The sequence below is a fragment of the Lepisosteus oculatus genome, chromosome 4, assembly GCF_040954835.1.
Source record: "Lepisosteus oculatus isolate fLepOcu1 chromosome 4, fLepOcu1.hap2, whole genome shotgun sequence".
NCBI classification, from domain to species: Eukaryota; Metazoa; Chordata; class Actinopteri; order Semionotiformes; family Lepisosteidae; genus Lepisosteus; species Lepisosteus oculatus.
Window position 1 is genome coordinate 51644169 of NC_090699.1, and position 22439 is coordinate 51666607.

The window sequence follows — 22439 nt, forward strand, 5'->3', positions numbered from 1 at the left end:
GTACAGTGTTGTTTTTTTTCCTTCTGCAAGCATGTATATAGGTTTCACATAAGATGAAAAGATAAACAGACATATTGTATTACAATAAAAATGAAAAGCAATCTTACCTGATACCATTAGTTCAGCACTAGAATATATAATACCATGTTTGTTTTCTGCAACACATTGATACATCCCAGAATCTGACATATTTAGGGATGCTATTGTAAGTGCTCCATTTTCAATTTGTATTCTATCCTGTTAATGAAAAACAGATTAGTTCTTGTGTGTAGTGCTGTATCAGGGTTTTACTTTTACACTCTGAATCACATTTGTATTAAAAATATCAGTTAAAACTCAATTTTCAATTGTGTTTTTTTTACTGAAATTAAAGTGGGAGAACAAGGTAGGTAAGAGACATGCAGTGTTTAAATAGAGAAAGTCAAATCCTGAACTTGAGATGCAACACAGAATAATGTTCAGAGACAATCACTTGCATAACAATTAGAGAGAATTGTATTTATTTCACTACCAACTGGAGTTCAAAGTAAAGAACATCAGAGTAAGGAATTAATATTAAGCAAACACTTTTTTTTTAAATCGGTAATACAAATTTTAGCCCCTTGCAAGCCTGTTACAGTCATGTTACTTCTCTGGATTCTGAAACGTCTGCTGTAAATACCATCTGGATCCACAGACCTTAACAGTCTTACAAAAAACAGTGCAGACATTATGGAGAATGGCAGAATTTTCTATTTGAAGTGATTTACCTCCACCAGTAATGTCTGTCCATTTTTCAACCAGCTGTAGGAAGGCCTTGGTTTTCCATTGGCCTTACAATCCCAAGACAGACTGTCCTCGATTGACATGGATGTATCTCTTATTGTTTGTATCCAGTGGGGCTTAGCTATAAATAAATAGAAAGTTTAAGAAGAAAGTAAGCATTTCATTCCATATTAAAGTGAGTGTTAAACTATTGTACATTTGTTGTGAGTGGTGATGGTTAAATGTGATTCTGAGATTAAAATTACTGTTTAAATATTTTAAATGTATGACCGTGTGCTTTTATTCAACTATCCTATGTTTCTCAATGCAAAAAAAGGACATGCAGATTTGAACAATCTGAAAATATAGTTATGCATGCTGTGAACACGTAAGAATCTGTTCAATGTATGGAAAATGCTTTTTGAAAACTAATTAAACTTTTGTAGACTGAATTCACACGCAGACATTTTGTGAATAGAAAAGTTAATTTCCCAAAATATTTAGAACAATTTGACATTCTGCAAACAATCATGTAACATTCCACATAGTACTGGCATCATAAAGTGACAGAATTATATTTAGTTCAAAAATGAAAAAAAAAGATGCAGAATAAATCCCATGCGTTCAGATCAAGGACACTGAAATAAATATTGAACAATATTTGTGGATGGGTTTATGAAACAAATCTCCAATGCTCTGACTGCTTATTTACTAAGATCTTCTTCAAGAAACCAGACCGATGGGATTCTTGGATCAATTTGCAACAAACAATAAGATAAAGAAAACAAACTGAATGTCTTTCTTACTTTAATTGTAGGTAGAACAAAAACAATTAAAAGGTAATTTAACCCACTGGTAGGTAATGGACTAAGTAGCACAGTAGTTATGATAAACCCTTTAAGAACTAAATTACATTTTTACCGGGGTTTTGGAAATTGATATTCAAAATTATTGTGGAAGATTACCTTTACAAATGAAACTGCATATTTTCTTATTTATTTTGTTTATACTGTATGTCACTGGCTCCAGTGTTAGCTTCAGACATTGTTATTTCACAATATATTTGTTTGATGCATGAAACAGTTGAACATTTTAAAAAGTTCAAAGTTAGGCTTATCTAGGACCCAGAGGCAAATAGCCTAGTTTTCCATGCAGGAATTAGCACAGAGATGCTTCACCAGCCTTTAATTATAATCAAAATCTGTTTTACAACTAAACACACAATAAATCACTACTGCCCCCCTTTTAACTTTCAGGGCAATAAAGCTTCATTTCAAAAGCTTTCACAGGAAATAATTTAGTGCTATTGTCACTTCTTAACATGCACAATGCTCTTCATGTTAACATCTTGTCAACGTTAATTTAATAAGCTTTATTTTTTGACCATTGTGGCTGTAGAAGGCACAAGAAAGGCTACAAATTCAGAGTGGATCTGGAGAGAAAAAAATAATTATTGTTGCAATGAAATAAAATATATTTGACACTCATTTGCTGGCCTATTCCCAAATTTTGTATCAATTACACTTTTTTTCACACAAAAAAAATATCAGTAATTATACTTTCCTATCTTTCTAACTGTGCAAGCTCATTTAAAACAAATATTATTGCATATTGCATCACTTTCAATCAGGTACAGTATGAACGATAAAACAAATTGCTATTCAGTATCAGAAACTAATACAGTATAAGGAACACGTAAATAAAGGTTTATTCCATGCTGAAAAGAGAACAAAAAAAACACAATGTTTCGGCTGTTGAGTCTTCTTTGGGTCTCACCATGGAATAAACCTTTACTTGTACAGTACAGTACGTACTTGAACTAATACAGTATAAGCCTTTTAATGGTCACAGCAACCCATATCCTATCCTAGACACATATGATGCAACACAGGTCTGGATAACCTGGATGGAGCACATTACCAGTAATTTCTGTGTAAACATATCCTAAATCCATAGAAATTAAAACTATTTTATCTTGTCTGTTTTTCAACCAGCTGTATGAAAGAGTTGCCTTTCCATTGGTCACACACAATGACTCCAATAACCTAGCCACTACATCTTTGGAACTAGGGCATCTGGAGAAAACCCACAAGCCCAACTCCACAACGTACTCCAGTTTAACACTGAACAAAATATTCATTGAGCTCTAAGGCAATAGCATTGACGGCCACACACCTGTGCATTCTGAAAACTAGCCTATGAAAACCAGCATTTTTTAATATGATGATCTGAACTTTTCTCCACACATGATCTCCATTCTTATTTCAGGGCAAAGCCAGAATTTTCAAAGAAAAGATCATTGTACTGCACATACCATGAAAAGAGAGACGCCCTTTTGCAGCATTTTTGCCTCTTGTATTCTCCACAATACATTCATAAGACCCTGCATCTTCTTGTTGAAAATTTGGAATCTCAAGGACTGCATTAGATTTCTTCATTTTGACTTTGCTTGGAAATGGAACTCCATTAGTCCTCCTCCAGGATATTTCAGGAACTGGGCTACAATTTGAAAAACAATACAAGATGGTTTTAAAATTATTCAATATGTTTAATGAGAAAAAAAAGTATTAGCATGTTTTTTTATTTTATTTTAGCAAAGAGAAGGAAAAATTAATAACCTCCCCACCCCCATCTTCTCCTACAGTATCTACTGTGTAATAATGAATCAGTCTAAACTGAAAAAAAGCATCAGAAAGCACTGCAAGCTGATATCCTGAAATGTTATGAAAGGTGGGCAGCAATGCAAGCCGCTTTTAATGCTCATTAAAACTTTTAACATTTATTTGTTACTTTATTTTCTTTATTGTTTGACTAGTGCTATGGCATTGCTCAAACAAACCCAAGCACCATTACGTCTCACACTATTTGCTGTTTATTATGGGAACATTGCAAACAAATCTAGTTAGCATATACAGTAAGACACATCTAGGTGCATTACAAAAGAAATCACCACTGTCACTCTTGTTCTTCTGAACATTGTGCACTCTCCACAAGTAAAGCTCACCCACAATAACAATAACCGCACTTCAATTTGCCACTTAACTAACAGTTACTCTTCTCCCCATAGTCAAACATGGGTTCCACTCAACAACAGGCCACTTAAAGGCCAACTACTGAATAGCATTTATATCAATCTTGTTAATTCAAGAAGTGTTTGCTTATGTTTAAAATCCAACCAATTTCTCTTAGAAGCTCAATCATGTGTATGACTGAGTTATTTGTGTCTGAAATTCATCGTTTTGAAGATTTATCACATTTAACAACCTGCTATGTGCTACCGAGTGTTAAAAAATTCATTAAGTAGAGAACCAGGGGAATTTTTCAAAATAACTCAACACTGCTGACACCAGTGAGTTTGTACGAGAACTGTGTAAGAATGTACATGTATCTTGTTCTTGTGAGCCAGCTGTATTGAATGCCTTACATTCCACTTTTCTTTGATTATTTTATCATTATTATTTAATGATACTGACCCTCCTTTCCACCATTCACAAGCAAAGTAAAATAATAAGAGTTTATAAATATACAGCACAAAAGATGAATATTGTAATAATACATATGGTTGGATTTTTCATAAAACAAGATTGCTAGCACTGCAGGTAAAACAATGAATTCATTGTAACATACTGTACACACCCTCTTTAAAACCTACAACATACCAGATGCATTGTACGTACATTACTGTAAAATGTACATATCTTCTTTTAAATATATCTTTTAGTCGAAACCAACAAAGATTAAACTCTTGTCCTTTTATATAAATAGTAAAAACTGATGTGTTGTTTAGATTTAATGGACTGTATTCATGAAACATTTATCACTGCGTTAAATTGACACCTTCTTAATCCGAAGAAAGAAACATGAAGTAGCAGTTGTAGGCATCACAGTTCTAATTAGAATACTAAGAGTCTTCATTTTTCATAATGAAGTGCTGTGAGTTTAGCATAGTGGAAAACACTTACAAATATGTTAAAAATCTAACAAATATATATAATTTTCTGTAATTTCTTAAATTGATTAATTTCATACTCATACTAGTTGGTCTTTCTTCCTTCACTACTATATAACTTTAGTTGTACACAATCAGCCTCATCTCTCGCTTAGGTTTTCCACCCACTGAGGACTTATTGATGAGTAAAACCTCTTTGAACAAATTCTATAGTAATTGAAGTTCTTCAATTAATGCTTAATAATAACTGTCTTTCAAGACAAACTACATTTAAATGTACATTTCTTTTTCATACAAGAGAATTCTGTATGGCTGTGCACATTTTGATGTGAAATATTAACTTTGATGTCCTCACTCATTAGTAAAGCCCTTACCAACTTTGGAAAATAAGGCTCTAAGTACAGGAAAAGTCTTTTGATCCGGCTTAATAGGGTTATTATTTTGTCAATATGCCCTGATTTATCTTTGAACCCTAATGTAATATCTTAGTTTAACTAGTTATAACCATGTCCCTAATTATGTCTGCACCAAATTATATACACTCTAAATAACTTTTACTTTTACAAAATTACCGGGCATGTCTGCTCACTCTCCGCACTGTGATGCCACTCGGTTCAATAAACCAGAATATAGATGGTGTGTTTTAGTGAGAATGGGAGCAGCATGATTCTCTGAAATGTATTTCAAGACCTGCTATTTTGTCTTCCACATTTGCTGCATTTTATTCACAGATTTCACAGGATGTACAGTACAGTCTGAGTAAAGTATTAAATCAAACAAATAAACACTTAATAATCTGTATATTTACATATTTAATGTTGATATTAGATTTTATTTTTAAATCAATCTAGTAGTACTCTAGACAAATATATTCTTTTTTTTTGTCGTGTACAGTAAAACAGTAATCTTACACTCATCTTACACTCTCAAATGCATAGTAACTGTCGATGATCCCAAACATGTACATACTGTATACTGTACATGATCCCAAAAGCACAAATTAAGACAATGATTTAACTAATGAGAAAAAAGTACAAGGTAGAGTAACTGAGCATGATATAACAGCTTGGAGCCATGTTATAATCAATCCAACTTACTTTCCCAAAGCAAAGCACTCAAGTTTAACAACTGATCCTTTAGCAGCAGGAACAGTCTCAGCAAAATGTACTTCTATTTTTGGTTCATATTCACCCATTGCCCCTGTAACAGAGAGACGATAAGTAAATTGTATTTGTAATCAATATTGTATGACTTGTACAGTTTATGCCTCAAAATGTATGTACAAGAAACACGTTCTCTGTATAGTTTACTTGAAGTCACTGATTCAAACTGGTTCAAAGCAAAAAAAAACATCCTCAAAACAAATAATTTATAATACACATTTCAAGTTAGGTAGATGTTGGAAGTTCAGGTTCTTCTCATGTGGAGTTCTGGCCTCTTTCTTTTTCAGACTGACAGTAAATATTTAATCAACACCATAGGCAATGTTTGTGAGCAATGTGAGACTGCTAGACTTGTACAGTGTAAACCAAAAGTAGGATGATAGAGCTTTGAGGGAACAAAATCTGTAAACTAAGGAAAGGAGCTATATCACCAACCTAATGGGAATATGTAAATGCACAAGGGCATACATGTGTAACATTTTTATTTTTATAGGATCTATCTCTTTATCAAAACTTACCATCATTCCTCAGGACTAAAGGAGTGGGTGAACTCAGAACTTTGCCCTTTGTTATGCTGTTGATCACAGCACAGGTATAGTTGCCTACGTCCGAGGGCTCCACTTTGGCAATGTACAGATTTCCTGTTTCTTGAGACACAAAACGTCGATTGTCTTGCTGGACAAAGTAAGGATATTCATTGAAGATCCATGCATACGTAAGTTCTAGTGTGATTAAAAAAAAGATTTGTTAAAGTTTGTTAGTGTTCAAAACATTAAAAAAGGTTATAAATTTATAATGGCTAGTTTTTGCCTCAACTGAGATAGACTGAAGATAGAAGACTAAAACCGATTCTTGTGATGTACATGTATTCGTTAGGTGTGTGACAGCTAGGCTATATATATAATCTTTCACAACGCTGTCATTTGAGACATTCTACTGAGTAATTTCTTACACTTCAGTATTCATTTCAGAACATCAATAGATAGATTTTATAAGCTCCAACAAGGCTGAAGATGCCTAGAAAAGTATTTTGCTCTTCATCATTTCTCAGGGATAGCTCCATTTATGTGAAATACATAATTCTCAACATACCTTGATTTATACTATCTTCTGTATTTATTAATTAAATAAAGCACATCAGAATAGACAAAAAAACAAAAGAATTAAAGCAAGTGAAAAGCTCAGTCCTAGCATTTTGTTCCACATGCCTTTTCAAATGTCCCAGCATGCTCAGTGATTTTTCATAATGCTTAGATACATGCCTCTCTCCCTCCTGCAAAGACTGAACTAAAGGGGGGGCTTCATTGCTTTGATGCAATATTGTGTCATCCGGCTTACATCCTGAAGAAACGAAGCTTCATGTGAGCAGCTTCAGGCAATAGAAACAGCCTTGTTGGAAGCTAAAAGGTGCATGCAAAGCCTGTCACTCACTCTTATCCCCAAAATGCATACTGCATAACCTTGGCCAAGACTTCATTTCAGCCGCCAGAGCAATGATGCTTAAACTAATTCACTCTGACTAACTAGGTTGTATTCCAGCACACTGATCTAGAGGTACACTGTTATAAGACAGAACTCACAAAACTGAAAAAGTGACAATATAAAAAAAAAGAAATAAAAAGCTACTACGCTGGCAAGAACAAAGGAATAATAAATATGTTCATAGCGGCATGTATGGGAACATTCTGTACTGTCTTTTTTTCTGAGCTGTCTGCAGGGCAAAACAAAGAAAGACCATTTAAAAATGACCAAAATGAAGATCACATTAAACCAGAATAAGAACAATTTTAGACTTAAAATGAACTGCACTGCATTCCTGTTCTAAACTATTTTAACCTTTGCATGCATAAAATATTCAATTGCTATTAAACGGATCACAAAAATCCTTCAACTATCTACAATAAATTGAAATAACAAAATGCAAAGAACCTGGCTTAGGTATCCATATATTAATATATCTATAATCTGAATCTGCTTATTCTTGGTAAATGTTGTAGCTGCCAGTCAATTTCCTGGAAACAAGACAAGACTACATCCTAATCAGGACGACAGTCCGTCACAGGGAACACAAGCACATTGGCACTCCACACAGAACATTAATCAGTCAGGAACCAAATACAAAGCTATGAAGATGCATGGTTAGTGGCTATTCTATCTGAATGTCTAAATATTTTAAACAAAATAAAATACTCTGCATTTATGTATTTCATCAGTTGCTTGGAAAAACACTTGGCAATTAACAGACGGACACAACATATTAACACACAGTGCATTACAAAATGACACTATTATAATGTTTAACATTATTAATTTTACTTTTTGTTTTCAAATATGCTTTTTAAGACTTTTTTTAATTTCACTTTAATAAAATGTGTATGTATCATTTGTAATTCAGCAAAATGAGTCATCATTGGAAGGGGTGAGTACCTTTGATAATCACTGTACAGTCTTTGCTTGAATGTATTTTATACAGTACAACTACTATTTACACAGGATTCTTTATAATTGGTTTACAGAGATATCAACAATGTCTCTGTCATATTGTCCATCATCGCAAATTTCACAGACACAACAGTTGTTCATTGCATTCTGTGTCAAAACTTTTTTTTTCATTTACTGTATAGGCAAAGCTATCTAGTTTTTACAAGTGAGGTGTACAGAATAAAAAAAGAAGGCTATACTTTAACTAAATTACAGCTCTTGAACTGTAAAGATATTATGTATTATTATCAACATGTGGGTGCTAACAATTTGTATAATTTGTGATTCATGTTGTTTTATGTGTAAAATGCCCATTATTAACTAAACAATTATGTTTGATGACTGACAAGCTGTTTAAAATTTGCTTCAACAATTGGATACTGTTAAAAGAACAGTAATTCATTTTTAAAATGATTTCTTCTAGCAAAGGAGTCTTTCCTAGAAATATGTAACACATAGCCCATTCTATTTTAGCTACAGAAGAATGTCTGTGAACAAACAAAAAAATATTTTAGTGGAAAGAAGAACATTTCTATTAATTGTAGATCAAATGCCATTTGAATTTTTTTTTGAATGACTTACAGTCCTCACATTTGAGAAAAAGGAATCCATCACCATTCAAACAAACATAAAAAACTCCAGGGATGCTCGTATGTCTATAATGGTGAAACAATCTGAAGAACTTCAAATCTACTGCATGAAGTGCTTTCATGCTTCAACAATTCCCAAGTACAAGAGGGTGGAATCGTCTGATGAATCCGGAGAAAAATACTGACTCAAAAAGCTAGCAAACTGTTTCAGTTTCAGTTTATCAGTAGGCGGCTGTCGCATTGCGTGTCCATGTGAGAATACAGCATGATAAAGACATATCTTATCCTTGATCAGCATCAGATTTAAACAATGAAGGGACATGAATTTATTCAAACAATGCAATATTTTTTTAGATCGACTTAATACTTAACAAAGAATACTGATTCTACCATGTATAACTTCAGAGCTACCTCCAGCTAATGTTATACCAAGCACTATTTTCTTATTAATTATTAATTAATAAATTATTATTACAATTATTTTGTGTAATTAGTAGCACATTACTGTAATGTAAAGGAGCTGCTTTGCGATAACTTTTCACATTCTATGACTTTTAGATATCTGAGAAACAATGCAGTAAATGTCATCATAATGCCTTATAGCATTCTCATTTTATTATTGGATGTGTTTTGCATTTGAAGGTCCATATACTGTATGAGGTAAACAGCACTAACACTTTTTAATTGAGATTATATAGAAGAACCCTGAAACTATATTTTGATTGAGCTATTCTACTGAAAAAAAAGTCAAACAACTAAAATATAATACAAAAGTACTATTGTATTATATAAGTGATCTTTATTATAACTCATAGGTTGCATATCACACTTCAAGATGCATAATATCCCAAGGCCATAAAATTAAAGAAGTTCTTTAACCAAATTAAAAACAAAAATTTTTGACAGAATGAGGGTAATATATACAGTACTAAGACATTAAAAATGCAACCAAGATACCTAGATATTAATTTTAATATCCAGATATTAAAAATGAAACAAATGTATATCTGACCCAATAGCAGTATGTTTTTAATTCCTTTTAGTATACACTTAGTATAGTTAGTACAGTTCACAATGACCGGATGTCTTGATATTGATGCACAAGTAGGAATTTGTACTGTAGACATCATAGCAATCAACTGTTGAACAACTGTTTGCATACACTTAAAATTAGATATGTATAACATGACAATGATCACCTGCTTAATACACTAAAGCAAAATGTAATACAGCACTAGCAAACATTCTAAAATTCTTCTTTACAGAAGACAGAAAAATGCACAACAATTTTTGAAGTATTCATCAAGTCCTTTATTTTAAAAACCATATGCTGAACTAATTAAGTAGGTCCCCATTTGCCTGTAATAAATTAGCTCAGGATACATTTTCAATTTATTATCCAATCTAAGCTGAACACACTATCTCCTCAATTTATATTTCCTTCCATTTAGGTCAGGATTCCCATTTAAGAAAAGACATTTTATTTGCTTGGATACTGATTTTGGTATAAATCAAAATCAAGCACAATTATTGGGTATTTGACACAATTCCAGCTACATTGCAAAACAGACAACCGTTGCTTGATTCTTTCAGAATCAACCATGGCATTAAATATTTTTTTTAGAATTATTTCCACTGAATCACTTCAACTGAAGTGTATAATAAAATGTTGAAATACAGCCATCCTTGCTTGCACAATTCTGGTGATTAAGTAGCTTTTTTTAAGTTTCTCGTTTATGTCTTCTGTATTGTCTGGCATTCTTAGGACAGAAGAAAGCACCATAAGAGTGCCTGTTCATTGATACCAATGTTTTAACAACATATTTTCTATTTCTCTGGTGCAGTTTCAGCACTGCTTGGTCACTAAGATAACTATTTCCAGATTTCATCCACTTTCCTCTTATTTAATTCAAAGATAAGAAAAAGCAGTTTTACCGCCAGAATGCATTGGAGGTCCACACAGCAGCACAACTCCTTGTCCTTCTCGAACAGACACTGTACTTCTTGACTGAGTTTTGAAATTATCGATGACTGCACAGAAGAATTAAAAATGAAACAAACATTTTAATGCATGGAATGGAACACAATTCATTAAAAAGTAAAACATTAATTAATTTTGACTGTGGTTAAAACAATTTATTCTCGGATTTACATTCACCTACCATTCAGTCCCTGATGTTGCTTCCAGATTTTTTAAATAAATCTTGAATTTTTGAATAAATTACAAATGATGTGGTTCAATTATAATTATTATGAGTTAAATGATTTAACTCATGACAGCTAGATACAATTCTCAAAGTGAGAACCAGAGTGTGTTAAATCTATAAGCATATTTATTCCAGTGAAGCTGTGGGTTACATTAAAACATTATTTATTTATTAAATTTTTTGTACATTTCCTTTTATGTGAAGACATCTCAAACTATTTGATAATATAGTTAAACAGTAGCAGAAATATAACATTTTCAAAATATGTATTCATTAAATCAATTAATTAAATCAATAGTTTTACTTACAAGTTGTTTAAAATTGTACTGTAATCACACTACAATAACTGCAGTAATCCTATTTTTACTCCCTAACATTGTATGCAATATTTACTGTATACTTATATAGTATACAATCAGGAATACCATTTTTGTTTTTCCCCTTTTCATGTGTTTTCTGTTCAAAATTGACTTTGGCAAATCTTTAATGCTTTAACTTGCAAGGCTTAACACTTCTCAGTCTTTTACCTCATTGAAATATTTTTCTATTACCTAAAATGCTCATTCTTAAAGTCCTAAGCTTTTAAAACTCTTTCTGTTCCATTTGGAATTGGCCATGGCTAAGACTGCAAAGACTGCAAGTAAGTCACTGAACATTGATTCCCTAGGAAGTTACCAATGCAGACACAGAGTATTTGTACAAGAAATCTGTAAGTAAGTAGAGATATCATTTGTTTTGCGAAACGTAGGTGACAGGTGACTCAGCATCACTCTTGCAAGGTATTCCTAAAGCTTTAAAAAGTTTCGGAAGAACAATCCTTGTCAGACCACATGCAAAGACATAAACAAAGGCATCCACAACAAATTGTGTGTGCACTAAGTGCCGAAAAATATACAGTAACTCATGCATATTGTATTGCATGCTTTTAACTTGAAACATTAGTTAACACATTTCAGGTGTGAAAAGAAAAATCAACTATAGGTATGTTCATATCACTATGAAGGATACCTTGCAAGCCTTACACAATGTATTGCATTTAATTTCATGTTTCTTATGAATCCTTAAAACAGAGATTAAACATATTCCATCTATGTGTATTCGTGGTTTCAAATGAAACAAAACATCTGAGACAGGATTGAAGCCTCATCAAAATCCAAAATAATGCATCAGCAAGAACATTTCTTCCATGTATACTTACACAGTAGTTGCACATGGTTATATAATACAGTATATTATATACAGTATATGTAGTCTACTTCAAAGCTGTATTTTCCTTGTAATTTTCACAACAATGATTTAGCCAATTACTTATAACAAAAGATGGAAAGGTGATTGCTATTAGTAATTTGAGAAACAGTTTTGTCTTTTCATACATTACTGATATACAGCTGTATAGGTTATGCTATACAACCAACAAAAACTGCCTCCTCTCAAATGATCCAGAAAGTCAAGTACAAAATATTAACAAAAGAAGATAACTCAGTGCCTAAGACAAATTATGACCATTTTTAAAAACAGGATTAATGCTGCCATGCAGGAGAAGATTAATGAATTAGTCCCTTATGCTCCTGGCAAAATCCCATGCAGTGAAACTATATTAGGGATCATAGATAGTAAACTATGAGTTTTAATCTGACAATTATGCCCCTAACAATCACGGAGGAAGAGAAAGTAATGGCAAATTTCATTCTTTAACAAATTCTCATTTACACAAGAATCGCCAGCAGTTCATCTAAAAGGCTATTAGAGTGAAAAGTAAGAGAAATTATAAACAATGCAAGAATCATCACAAAGAAACGAAATGCCAGAACAGTTTAGAAAATTTAGTAATTTTTTATGTGACAGACTGAAACATAAAAGAAATATATGGTTGCCTTTCTTCCAATGCACAGTGTTAATTGGAGTGAAAAAGACATCTACATTGTCTCTATCTACTCCATACGCACAGCAGGGCACAGCAAAAGATCAGTTCTGTCACAAATATCACAGTAAAAAAATGTTTTATGTTCATAACAACACCTGCAATGAAGCATAGATTTTTCTGGGGTTATACTGTTTCAGCTGAGACATAATTTAACACCCATGAGCTTATCTGAACTGACAAAAATGGATGTTTCCACCCTTTTTAATGTTCATGTACTTAAAATAACTGTGCTGTATTTGTGGATGAAAAACAAAGACATGAATAAAGGCTAAAGGAACAATTAACAGGTTTATTCCATGCTGAAAAGATAAGAAAGAAAACACAACGTTTCGGCTGTGGAGCCTCCTTCGGGTGTGAGAAAGACAGGGCAGACAGCAAAGATTAAATAGCATAGGATAGGAGAACAACAGCTGGGAGAGTGGAGGAGGCGGGAGCAGGGGAGAATAGAGAAGATTACACAAAAACAAGTCTGTCTGGAGCCCATAGTTTCTCATTTCACCTCAGACAGCCATGATCACACTGAACTCTCCTTCTGCATTCTCAAAGAAGGGTTTCTTAACTCCAGTAACAGGAAGACACCAGAAACAAAAATTATCCTGAAACTTGGGTCACACCTCCTCCCTTCTCATAATGACAGACTGTCTGTGTAATCTTCTATATTCACATGCAGGTTTCGACTTCACACCTCTCTTCACTTCGCGCCACCTGAGTGGCCTCTCTGCCTCTCCCCTGCTCCCTCCTCCTCCACTCTCCCAGCTTTCATTCTCCTATGCTATTTAATCTTTGCTGTCTGTCCTGTCTTTCTCACACCCAAAGAATGCTCCACAGCTGAAACATTGTTTTCTTTCTTCTCTTTTTATCATGGAATAAACATATTACTTGTTCCTTTGCAGCCTACACATGCTGATGCAGCTACCCATCTGAAAGGCTAAATTAGTTGAGTGCAGCATAGACAATTTCAGTTCATTAAAAGTATGGGTGCTACTGTTTTCTTTTGAGGTACTGTACTTTTTTCTCTGTTTAATTTTAATATATTAGGATAACTATTATCAATACACAACATATATGAAGTCTAATTTGTAATTGATATCCTAGTCTATTGCAAATATCCAAGAAATATGAAAAAAGTAAAAGATAACTACAAACTAGAAAAAATGTGAGCACTTCACTACATATTTAGGGTGCCCCAATAACATAAAATAATGTTTTAGCAAAAAATAACTGTTTTAAGCTAATTTTGAATATTTTTTAAAAGAAATAAAGGCATTTCAATACCTGTTCCTTAGATATGATTTAGATTAAAATATGAGACACTGCATATGTACATCAGAAAGTAAAAACTATTGTATAAAACATAACAATTTGGAAAGCTTCACATTTTTAAACATAAAAGAGGCTTTGAAAAGAGAGCTGCATTGGCTGCAAAGGAACGGATAGAGGTTCATTCCGTGCTGAAAGGTAAAGAAAAGAAACTGGCTGTAGAGCCTTCTTCAGGTATGAGAAAGGGAAATGGCAAAGAAGGTGTGTGAAGGTGTGTGAAAACAAAAGACAGAGAAAATGAGAATGAGTGAAGGGGAGTGGGAGATGAACACATAACAGGAGAGCATCTGTGTCCACACTAAGGGAGATCAGGAGAGGTGCGGAAAGTTGAACAAACGAAGGGAGATTAATTAGAAGGAAAATAATTTGTCATTGAGAGAAGGGGGAAGATGTGATCCAAGTTGAAGAATAATTCTTGTTTTGGATATCTTTCTGCAATAGGAGTCCTGAAATATTTTAAATCTAACATTTCCTTATTGTGTCAATATTTAAAACTGAATATCTAAAACCACTAATTCAGACATAGAAAGGCTATATAAAAATATTCAAAACATGTGAATGTGAAAGTTGCTCAAGATAATCCCAAAACTAAACAAATAAAAGGGCAAATATGGACTTGGAATAAAGAGAACAGAAAATACTTGGTGCTGCAGAAAATTTGATCCCGTGTATGCCACAATGATCATCATCGATGAATGTTGCCATGCTACTGAGATCAGATTGAGAGAAATCGTCTAACCAAAGTAATTGCCAGACCAAGAGTTGTGCTGAGCTAAATCATACCAAATAATATGTTTTTCGTTTTCTGAAACTTAAGATTTTTTTCTCATAAAGTTTGGTTCAAATGCACTTTTGAACACTGTTCAAAATGTTCTGAGAATTTATTAACCTCTATTTGACAAGGTGAGATCTTCTAATTCAATTACATCGTATTCCCATCAATTCAATGCAATCAAACTCCCCAGTTTGTGATCTCCTCAAACTTGCAGTCTGTCATCATTATGAAACTTGCAAGTAGAGCTCAGCTATTTGACTATAACTTGAGCTGTAGTGGCCCTGGACAATCAGCTTCGTCTTTGTATTTCTATAGTACATGTTCTGCAAAACTAATTATTCCATAAGTGGTATATTCACTCAATGGGACTCTACACAATATGAATCAACATGAAAATGACAAGTTAAAAACATATTGGCAAAATACAGTACAATCCATTCTAAGACATCAGATGCAGTTAACGGTTTTCTTGGCTATATTGCCATTTTGACATTTTGACGTTAAAGGGGAACTGTCCCCCTATTTTTATATTTGGGGGTTAGAAAGAATCAGCATTGATGAGTGCATTTCAAACCACAATAAAAATAAAATGTGCGCACTAACTTGTAAAACCTTCAATGTACATAATAAAATACACAAAATTTCCAGGTATTACCAAGTGCCATATTTTACAATTCACAAAAAGGGCAACAAAACTTCCAGTTTTGTGGCCCAGTTACATTCTAAGCAAGCAGGTTTGTGAATACATCTCTTTTAATCAATTCAGTTAAAATATTGCCCTTGACTTCGAGACAGTTTTGCCGATAAATGAAACTTGCTTGTTAACTCTGTAAGCAGATTTTCTGATGTGAAATATCTGCTGCACAACCTGTACTTTTTCGCCCGTACTTCACATTAATTTAGTTACTGTATTACATTGACTAGTGAGCAGGAAGGACAGCATTCGTGGGAACTCTTACTGTCGCCTGTGGCTAGACCAGAGGTTTGCGACAACATGGCAACTTATAGTACTTACACAAAGTTCACAATTTTGTGCTTAATTAGAAATTTGTCAATCTTTTTTATACCATCAATTAATTTAATATAATAACCAGTAATTACCAGTCTGCAAAATTGGGACAGCAGTACCCCTTTAACACATCTAAACTAGATTCAGACATATATTTGTACAAACCCATCTACTAAAATACCAAATATTTCACATTTTCCCAATACTGCTTTAATACCGTAGCCCTCTGAAAACTTACATGCAAACTGTAGGCTTGCTTCCCTGCTAACAATGGTTCCCGATGGATTTGTTGCAATACACTGGTATATTCCTGTATCTTGGTTTTTGTCCAGTTTTTTAATTATTAGGCTGCCTTCAGACAAGCGATGTCGGTTGTCAATGCCGAGATCAATCAGTGTTCCATTTAGTGACCATCTGTAAGACACAAAGCAATCATTAACACATGACCTAACATATGTTCTGCTTATAATATATTTATCATTTGTGTTATAAAAAATAATGTTGGATGACTTTTTCAGGAGTAAAGACAGAACGGTAGGGGCTTACTTAAAATAAAATAGATCCTTCTTCTTACACACCAAGGTTATCAAATGAATGTACAATACAAAAATGAAAGCCTTAAACATTCTTACAACCTTGCCAACATTATCTATTATATACAGTATGTCCTGCTTTACGAAAAGTACCCAGAAAACAAATGAGGAACAAATGACTTGAGGGGGGAGATTGTTATGCTCCTTCATAACCATTATGGCTTACAGATTTTCTGAATATGTTGCCAATCTTGAACATTTGTTCACTCTGTAATTATGCAGACTTTGACGCTCAAGTCATCTCATCAAGTATGAATGTGATCATTTTTGAGTGGGTCTGTCTGTTCACTTGTTTGTTAAATGGCTTGGTATTTGTGCAGAGAGTTTTGTATTTGAACATTTTCTGTTTTTTATTTAATTCTGGGACAAAATTCTATTATTTACCAAATCAACTTAATTCGTTTCAGATATCATTAATATGTCATGTGCTATCATCTAACCTTTTGAAAAACGTGCTTATATATATTTTGTAGAATCCCTTTTCAGCTTTAAAATCTCCAAAAAGGAACAGCTAAGATTTACTGTATATACTGTACATACAGTAATATAAAAATATTTCCCTAACAGTTCTCATCTAAAGTCCTAGAAACAGTCATCTTTATTAGGAATGTAGTTTGATTGTTAAATAATAAAATACCTTTCTCATAGTCCAGACAAACATTCTCAAAATGTTTTATTCACATTATTTTCATATTCAATTCTTAAAACCTGGTAGATTTTATTTTCAAGAACATGTTGAAAGATAAAAGTATTTTCATAAGTTTCTTCTATAATTAATACATAAAAGTAGAAGGCTTGAGATAATAGAATGTGTCATAACTGGAAATTTTAATGAAATAAACTTGTAAACATATTTGTGTCTGTTGTTTCTGTATTTCCTTTTTGTATATAACAAGCCTGCAAGAGGTACAGACCTGTGCAAATGGTTCAATTTAAATATTTTCATTGTCATGCTTCTACTTTTATGTTTTATGTACACAGTCCAAATTGTTATTTTTTTATTGCCCAATTCCCCTTGCAAATCTAACACTACTTGCTATAAATAAATAGTTATTAGTCACTTGTTGGAAGTATTGAAACATTTAATTACATTGTTATTAAATAATATGTAAACTGTAAACTGAAATAATATGCTTTTGGATAGATAAATGTAGAAGCAAAGTGATTAAATGTTTTAAAGGAATAAGTATGTTGATACAGTATATTCAAAACTTCAGAAAAACAAAAGTGTCCAGCAACCACTTAGCCTATCATTAGTCAATGAATGTTCAAATATATTTAAAAGTAAGAAAAACAGATTCAGTAGGCAAAGGACCTGGCTAGTCTACATACAGTATACAGTAGGTACTACAGATATTCCTATAGTGTGTTCAGCTTTTGCAGCTATTGGTGGCCATCGTATCAGCCATGACTCCAGAAACATTCCACTAGCTTCTTTCCACAGCTGGACCGAAGTTACAAGATAAAACTAAAGCTTTCTTTAAACGACTGAAGCTGATTTTACTATAAAGCACAGGAATGCAAATGGACGATGGCAAAAATGAATGAAACCTACTGAATGATGAAGAAACCACAAACTTAACTTAATTTAACTCACTAAACTTACTACTTTATTGTGTTGATGGCATCTAAATACAACAACCTTTTCATCTTAAAATATTTTAGGTATTTAATGTTGCCCATAAGATTCCCTATTACTATTGCACTAGTTCTAAAAAAATGTAAATTATTACATTTTTGCAAACAGTGTTTTTATTGCTCTGAAATTGTGTTATGTTGAAGCGTAAAAAAATCCCCATCCCCATTCACAAAACCATTTTATTTCCTCCTTTGAAAAATAAATACACATCAAATAAAAATAAGAAATCGGGTCTCATAATGAGTTAGGAACACAGTAGCATGTCTATATTGTCCATATTTTTCCTATCTTCAACATCTTTTACCTTCAACATTTTGTGCTACATCACAAAAGTTGACACGTTCTAATAAAAACACTTATTGAAGTAGATGAGTGCCTAGCGCATCTTATTATTTTCACCAATTTTAACTGGACAGCACCTCAACAATGGTTGGACACCAGCCCTGAAGAATGCTTTCATATTTCATTTATCCTCTCTATTAACTCTAACTAAAATAAAATCTAAAATTATGAATCTGCAAACTGAATGTAAATTTTCAAAGGCTATCAAGTACATGTTATTGCTGTTCCATGTTAACAATTCAAAACTTGTGATCACATAACCAAAGGTTATTTTTTCTGTACATTTTCTGGATGTATTTTTAGAACTTCTCTTATAAAAATATTGGCATACAGTACTGCAGCAAGTATACTGTATTTGTTTCAAATTCCTGTAGTCAACCCTAATGAGAGACTTAAATACAGTAAATCAATTTTTTTAATTTAAGTGATTAATGTATTTCACTATTTGTTTGCTAGTTAAGATGATTAAAAATAATGCACAGGTTAATTAGCAATAAATACTACACATGCTCATTTATACTGAATGAAACTTTCATCCATCCATTTTCCACCTGCTTTATCTAATACAGGGTCGTGCAGGGGTCAGAGCGAAGGGGGGACACCCAGGACAGCGTGCCAGTTCATTGTAAGAGAAATACACATTCACTCACATCAGGGCCAATTTTCCCAGAAAATTTGCACCAGATGTATCGGACTGCAGGAGGAAACGTGAGCACCTGGAGGAAACCCAAGCACACACCGAGAACAAGCAACTATCATGAAACTTTATTTCACTTTTGAATGTAAATTTAAGCAGCAAGTGTATGTTTTAATTCAGAACTAATACCACTATCTCAACAGGTCTAATTAACACCAGTAATAAAATAGTAAGAAGTAAAATGACTTCACCACTCTAAGCATTGGTGTCATAGATATAAAGAAAACCCAGTTAAACCGATCTTCAGTGTCAGGAACACAGGATGGCTAAAATTGTAGTGATACATAAAATACACATTTATGCCTACATCTCATACCTATCAAAAAACAACAACAAAAGCAGGGTTGAGGCATTGCCTTATCAGTTGCAGGAATGCTGGGCAGTACAATGAATTCTGTTTAGTGAAAATGAACTCAGGCTGACCTTACTGTTTGTATCAATTTTGTATGAGGTCCCTTAATCAAAATGAGTCTGACAGCACTGCTGCTGCACATTTTTTTCTCTGAAAGCCTTTCACCTTTATTACACCTATCCACTCCCCTGTTCCCCAGTGACCATCTAGCTTTCTGTGTGCTAATAGCTTTAGCAGCAGAATGGCTACTTCCCCAAGATTCCTTTACCACAGAAGAGGAAAACCACAGTAAATACTGTATACCAGAAACAAAATAACAAGAAGAAACATCAAAGAGCAACAAAAGATACAATCACTATGCATACTACCCAATTACATAGAGATGTACTAACATTAAGCAAGAATTGTTCAATCATAGGGTACTCGAGGTACAAATATGAAGAGCTATAATTGGAGACTATGAAACCTTCTTTGTGCCATTAGTAACATTTAAAAGTAGTATGTTAAAAATTGACTTAGCTGCTGACAATAACAATTTGTCAATACCTATTATGTATTCAATTGCAATTGAGCAATTTTAATCTAAAAAATAGCGAGACAAGTACAATTGCCTCCTTTAATATATACAGTAGTAATATACAATGTATACTGTATATATACTGTAGCTGTTTATTTCAATATGATTTTTATCATCTAGTTTCTCCTAAATGCTGTATCTCTTGATATACACATATTCTCATTTAACCACACATAAAACATCTCAATTTTAATTCTGCAAAAGTAATTAAAAGTATACATATGTGCTGAAAGTGACAAACACAATATCTTTACTTAAGTTAATTAAGGATGTATCTAACTACTGTACTCTGTGCAGTTTTGATTGAATGCAGAACAACAAGAGCAGCTAATTGGCATCAGCAGAGACAAAGCTGTTCTAATTTCTTTTAAATGTAGATTTCTGGGAATATAATTAAGAGCTCAAACATCCCTTTGCACAAACAGGCACAAGTAAATCAAGAGGATTGCTTTGTATAATTAGGATAGGTGTTCAGACTGTTGTAGCTGTATATGAATTGATGTCTAAGGTTTTTGAACTCTATATTAAAGAAATGGCATAGTTATGTTTTTCCCTTTTTAAAGATTTCTGTCCTAGTGCGGTAATTTCAACATGTGGATTTACTTACCAGTGAGTGATCCCTAACTAAACTCTAATCCTGCCCTTTTCTAGTTGTTCGGATAAACCTGTCAAGTTATTGTAGGATTCCTAGTCCACAGGGTCTGGAATAATGGCAAATGTGAGCCCATAGATACACTGCTTACTTCAAAGCTCACCCATATAACTCATGCATTCCATTTATCATCCACAGCACAGAGCTGTTCATTGCTTCAAGCTTCTTTCTACCACTTAACTACAGTATCTGAACTTTAGAAACCAGCAACTCCCTGCACTGGTATCCTAGTTTGTTTGCCTTGAGGTAGGGCAATCCATTAGTCATGGACTTTCAGAGATATCCCCCTACAAAAATCAATTTAGGTTCAATGTTTTTTTTTTATGTCCCCTGAGTACTGAATACTAAGGGACCCAGTCAGCTCTAAAGAAACAAATATGCCTCAGTGTGCTATGCATCCCCTTCTTGTTCTCAGCTGTTCTTATCCTCCAACATTCACACTGAAAATAACTTTAAACTAAAAAAGGAGAGCAAAGTTTGATTGAATCACAAACTTCTATCTATTAATTTGCCTTCTAAATCTGTTGAGAATGTCTTCTTAGTAAAATGTCTCACAACTCAGTTCCTCATAAAAGTTGGAGAATTAAAACATGTTTTGGCCATTTATACAGGAAATAAAAATGCATTCATCTCAACAGGAGAAGAATGTATTACTAATGCAATCTTCCTCTGTTGTCCTCAAGGTTTCTCTTTAAAAATGCATACAGTATATACAATATGTAATACTAGTAAGCTTGCTTAGTTGTTTCTCAAATAAAAATCAGAATCTCGATTTGTGTTAGCACATTAATAAAAAGTCAATGTTTTGGGAAGAGTGTAATACCTTCTCTACATCCACTGCTGGGAGAGAGTGGAAAGCAATTTGAATTTGCCTCTGTTGGTTTCTATGAACCCTGGCGCTATAACAAGGCAATTTATTTTGTGGCTCTGATGCTTTGCATTTGTATTACCAATGGAGAGAAATTGTTGTAGCCCTTTTTCACTTGGGAAAGAGTACAAATAAATGAGGGCTCTGGTTGTTCTGATCAGCACAATGTTTTTGTTTTGTAAAAAAAAAGCGGTTGCACTTTAGTCATCTTAAGAAAAATACTTTTTGTTACCAAAACAATATTATTTCACTAGGAATAACAATACCCAAGAATAAAGTGTCCTGAAGGGATTATAGAGTTTTCAGTGAATATTTGCCTTAAGCTGCTTGGCTGAGGGCTAACCTGCTGGCCACAGGACAAGGAGGCCAGGACCCCATGCAGGGTGAGGAGTGACCAAGGGGCTGCTGCAAAGGTGGAGAGGTGGGATGCAAAAGACAAACACGAGGGACAAAAGGCACGATGGTATGGCGTATAACATTGGTGCTTCACATCTCTTGGATTCGGGGTAGAAGCCTGGCTTTAGAGACATTATGTGTGGAGTTTGCATGCTCTTCCT

General features: G+C 33.5%; 1 protein-coding gene across 3 annotated transcripts in view; it reads right to left on the reverse strand.

Moving 5' to 3' along the window:
* The window catches only part of cntn3b (contactin 3b), a 77877-nt gene that overhangs the window by 32894 nt on the left and 22544 nt on the right, over window positions 1-22439 (reverse strand). For all 3 annotated transcript variants that reach the window (XR_011189477.1, XM_069189363.1, XM_015347296.2), the window contains exons 4-10: window positions 16401-16576; window positions 10863-10958; window positions 6375-6578; window positions 5791-5893; window positions 3059-3243; window positions 750-886; window positions 108-237 (exon numbers count right to left, since the gene is read on the reverse strand). Coding sequence is in view for 2 of the 3 variants with exons in the window: in XM_069189363.1 (XP_069045464.1) it covers window positions 108-237; window positions 750-886; window positions 3059-3243; window positions 5791-5893; window positions 6375-6578; window positions 10863-10958; window positions 16401-16576 (1031 nt within the window). In the remaining variant the exon portion in view is untranslated. The remainder of the gene's footprint in view (window positions 1-107; window positions 238-749; window positions 887-3058; window positions 3244-5790; window positions 5894-6374; window positions 6579-10862; window positions 10959-16400; window positions 16577-22439) is intronic.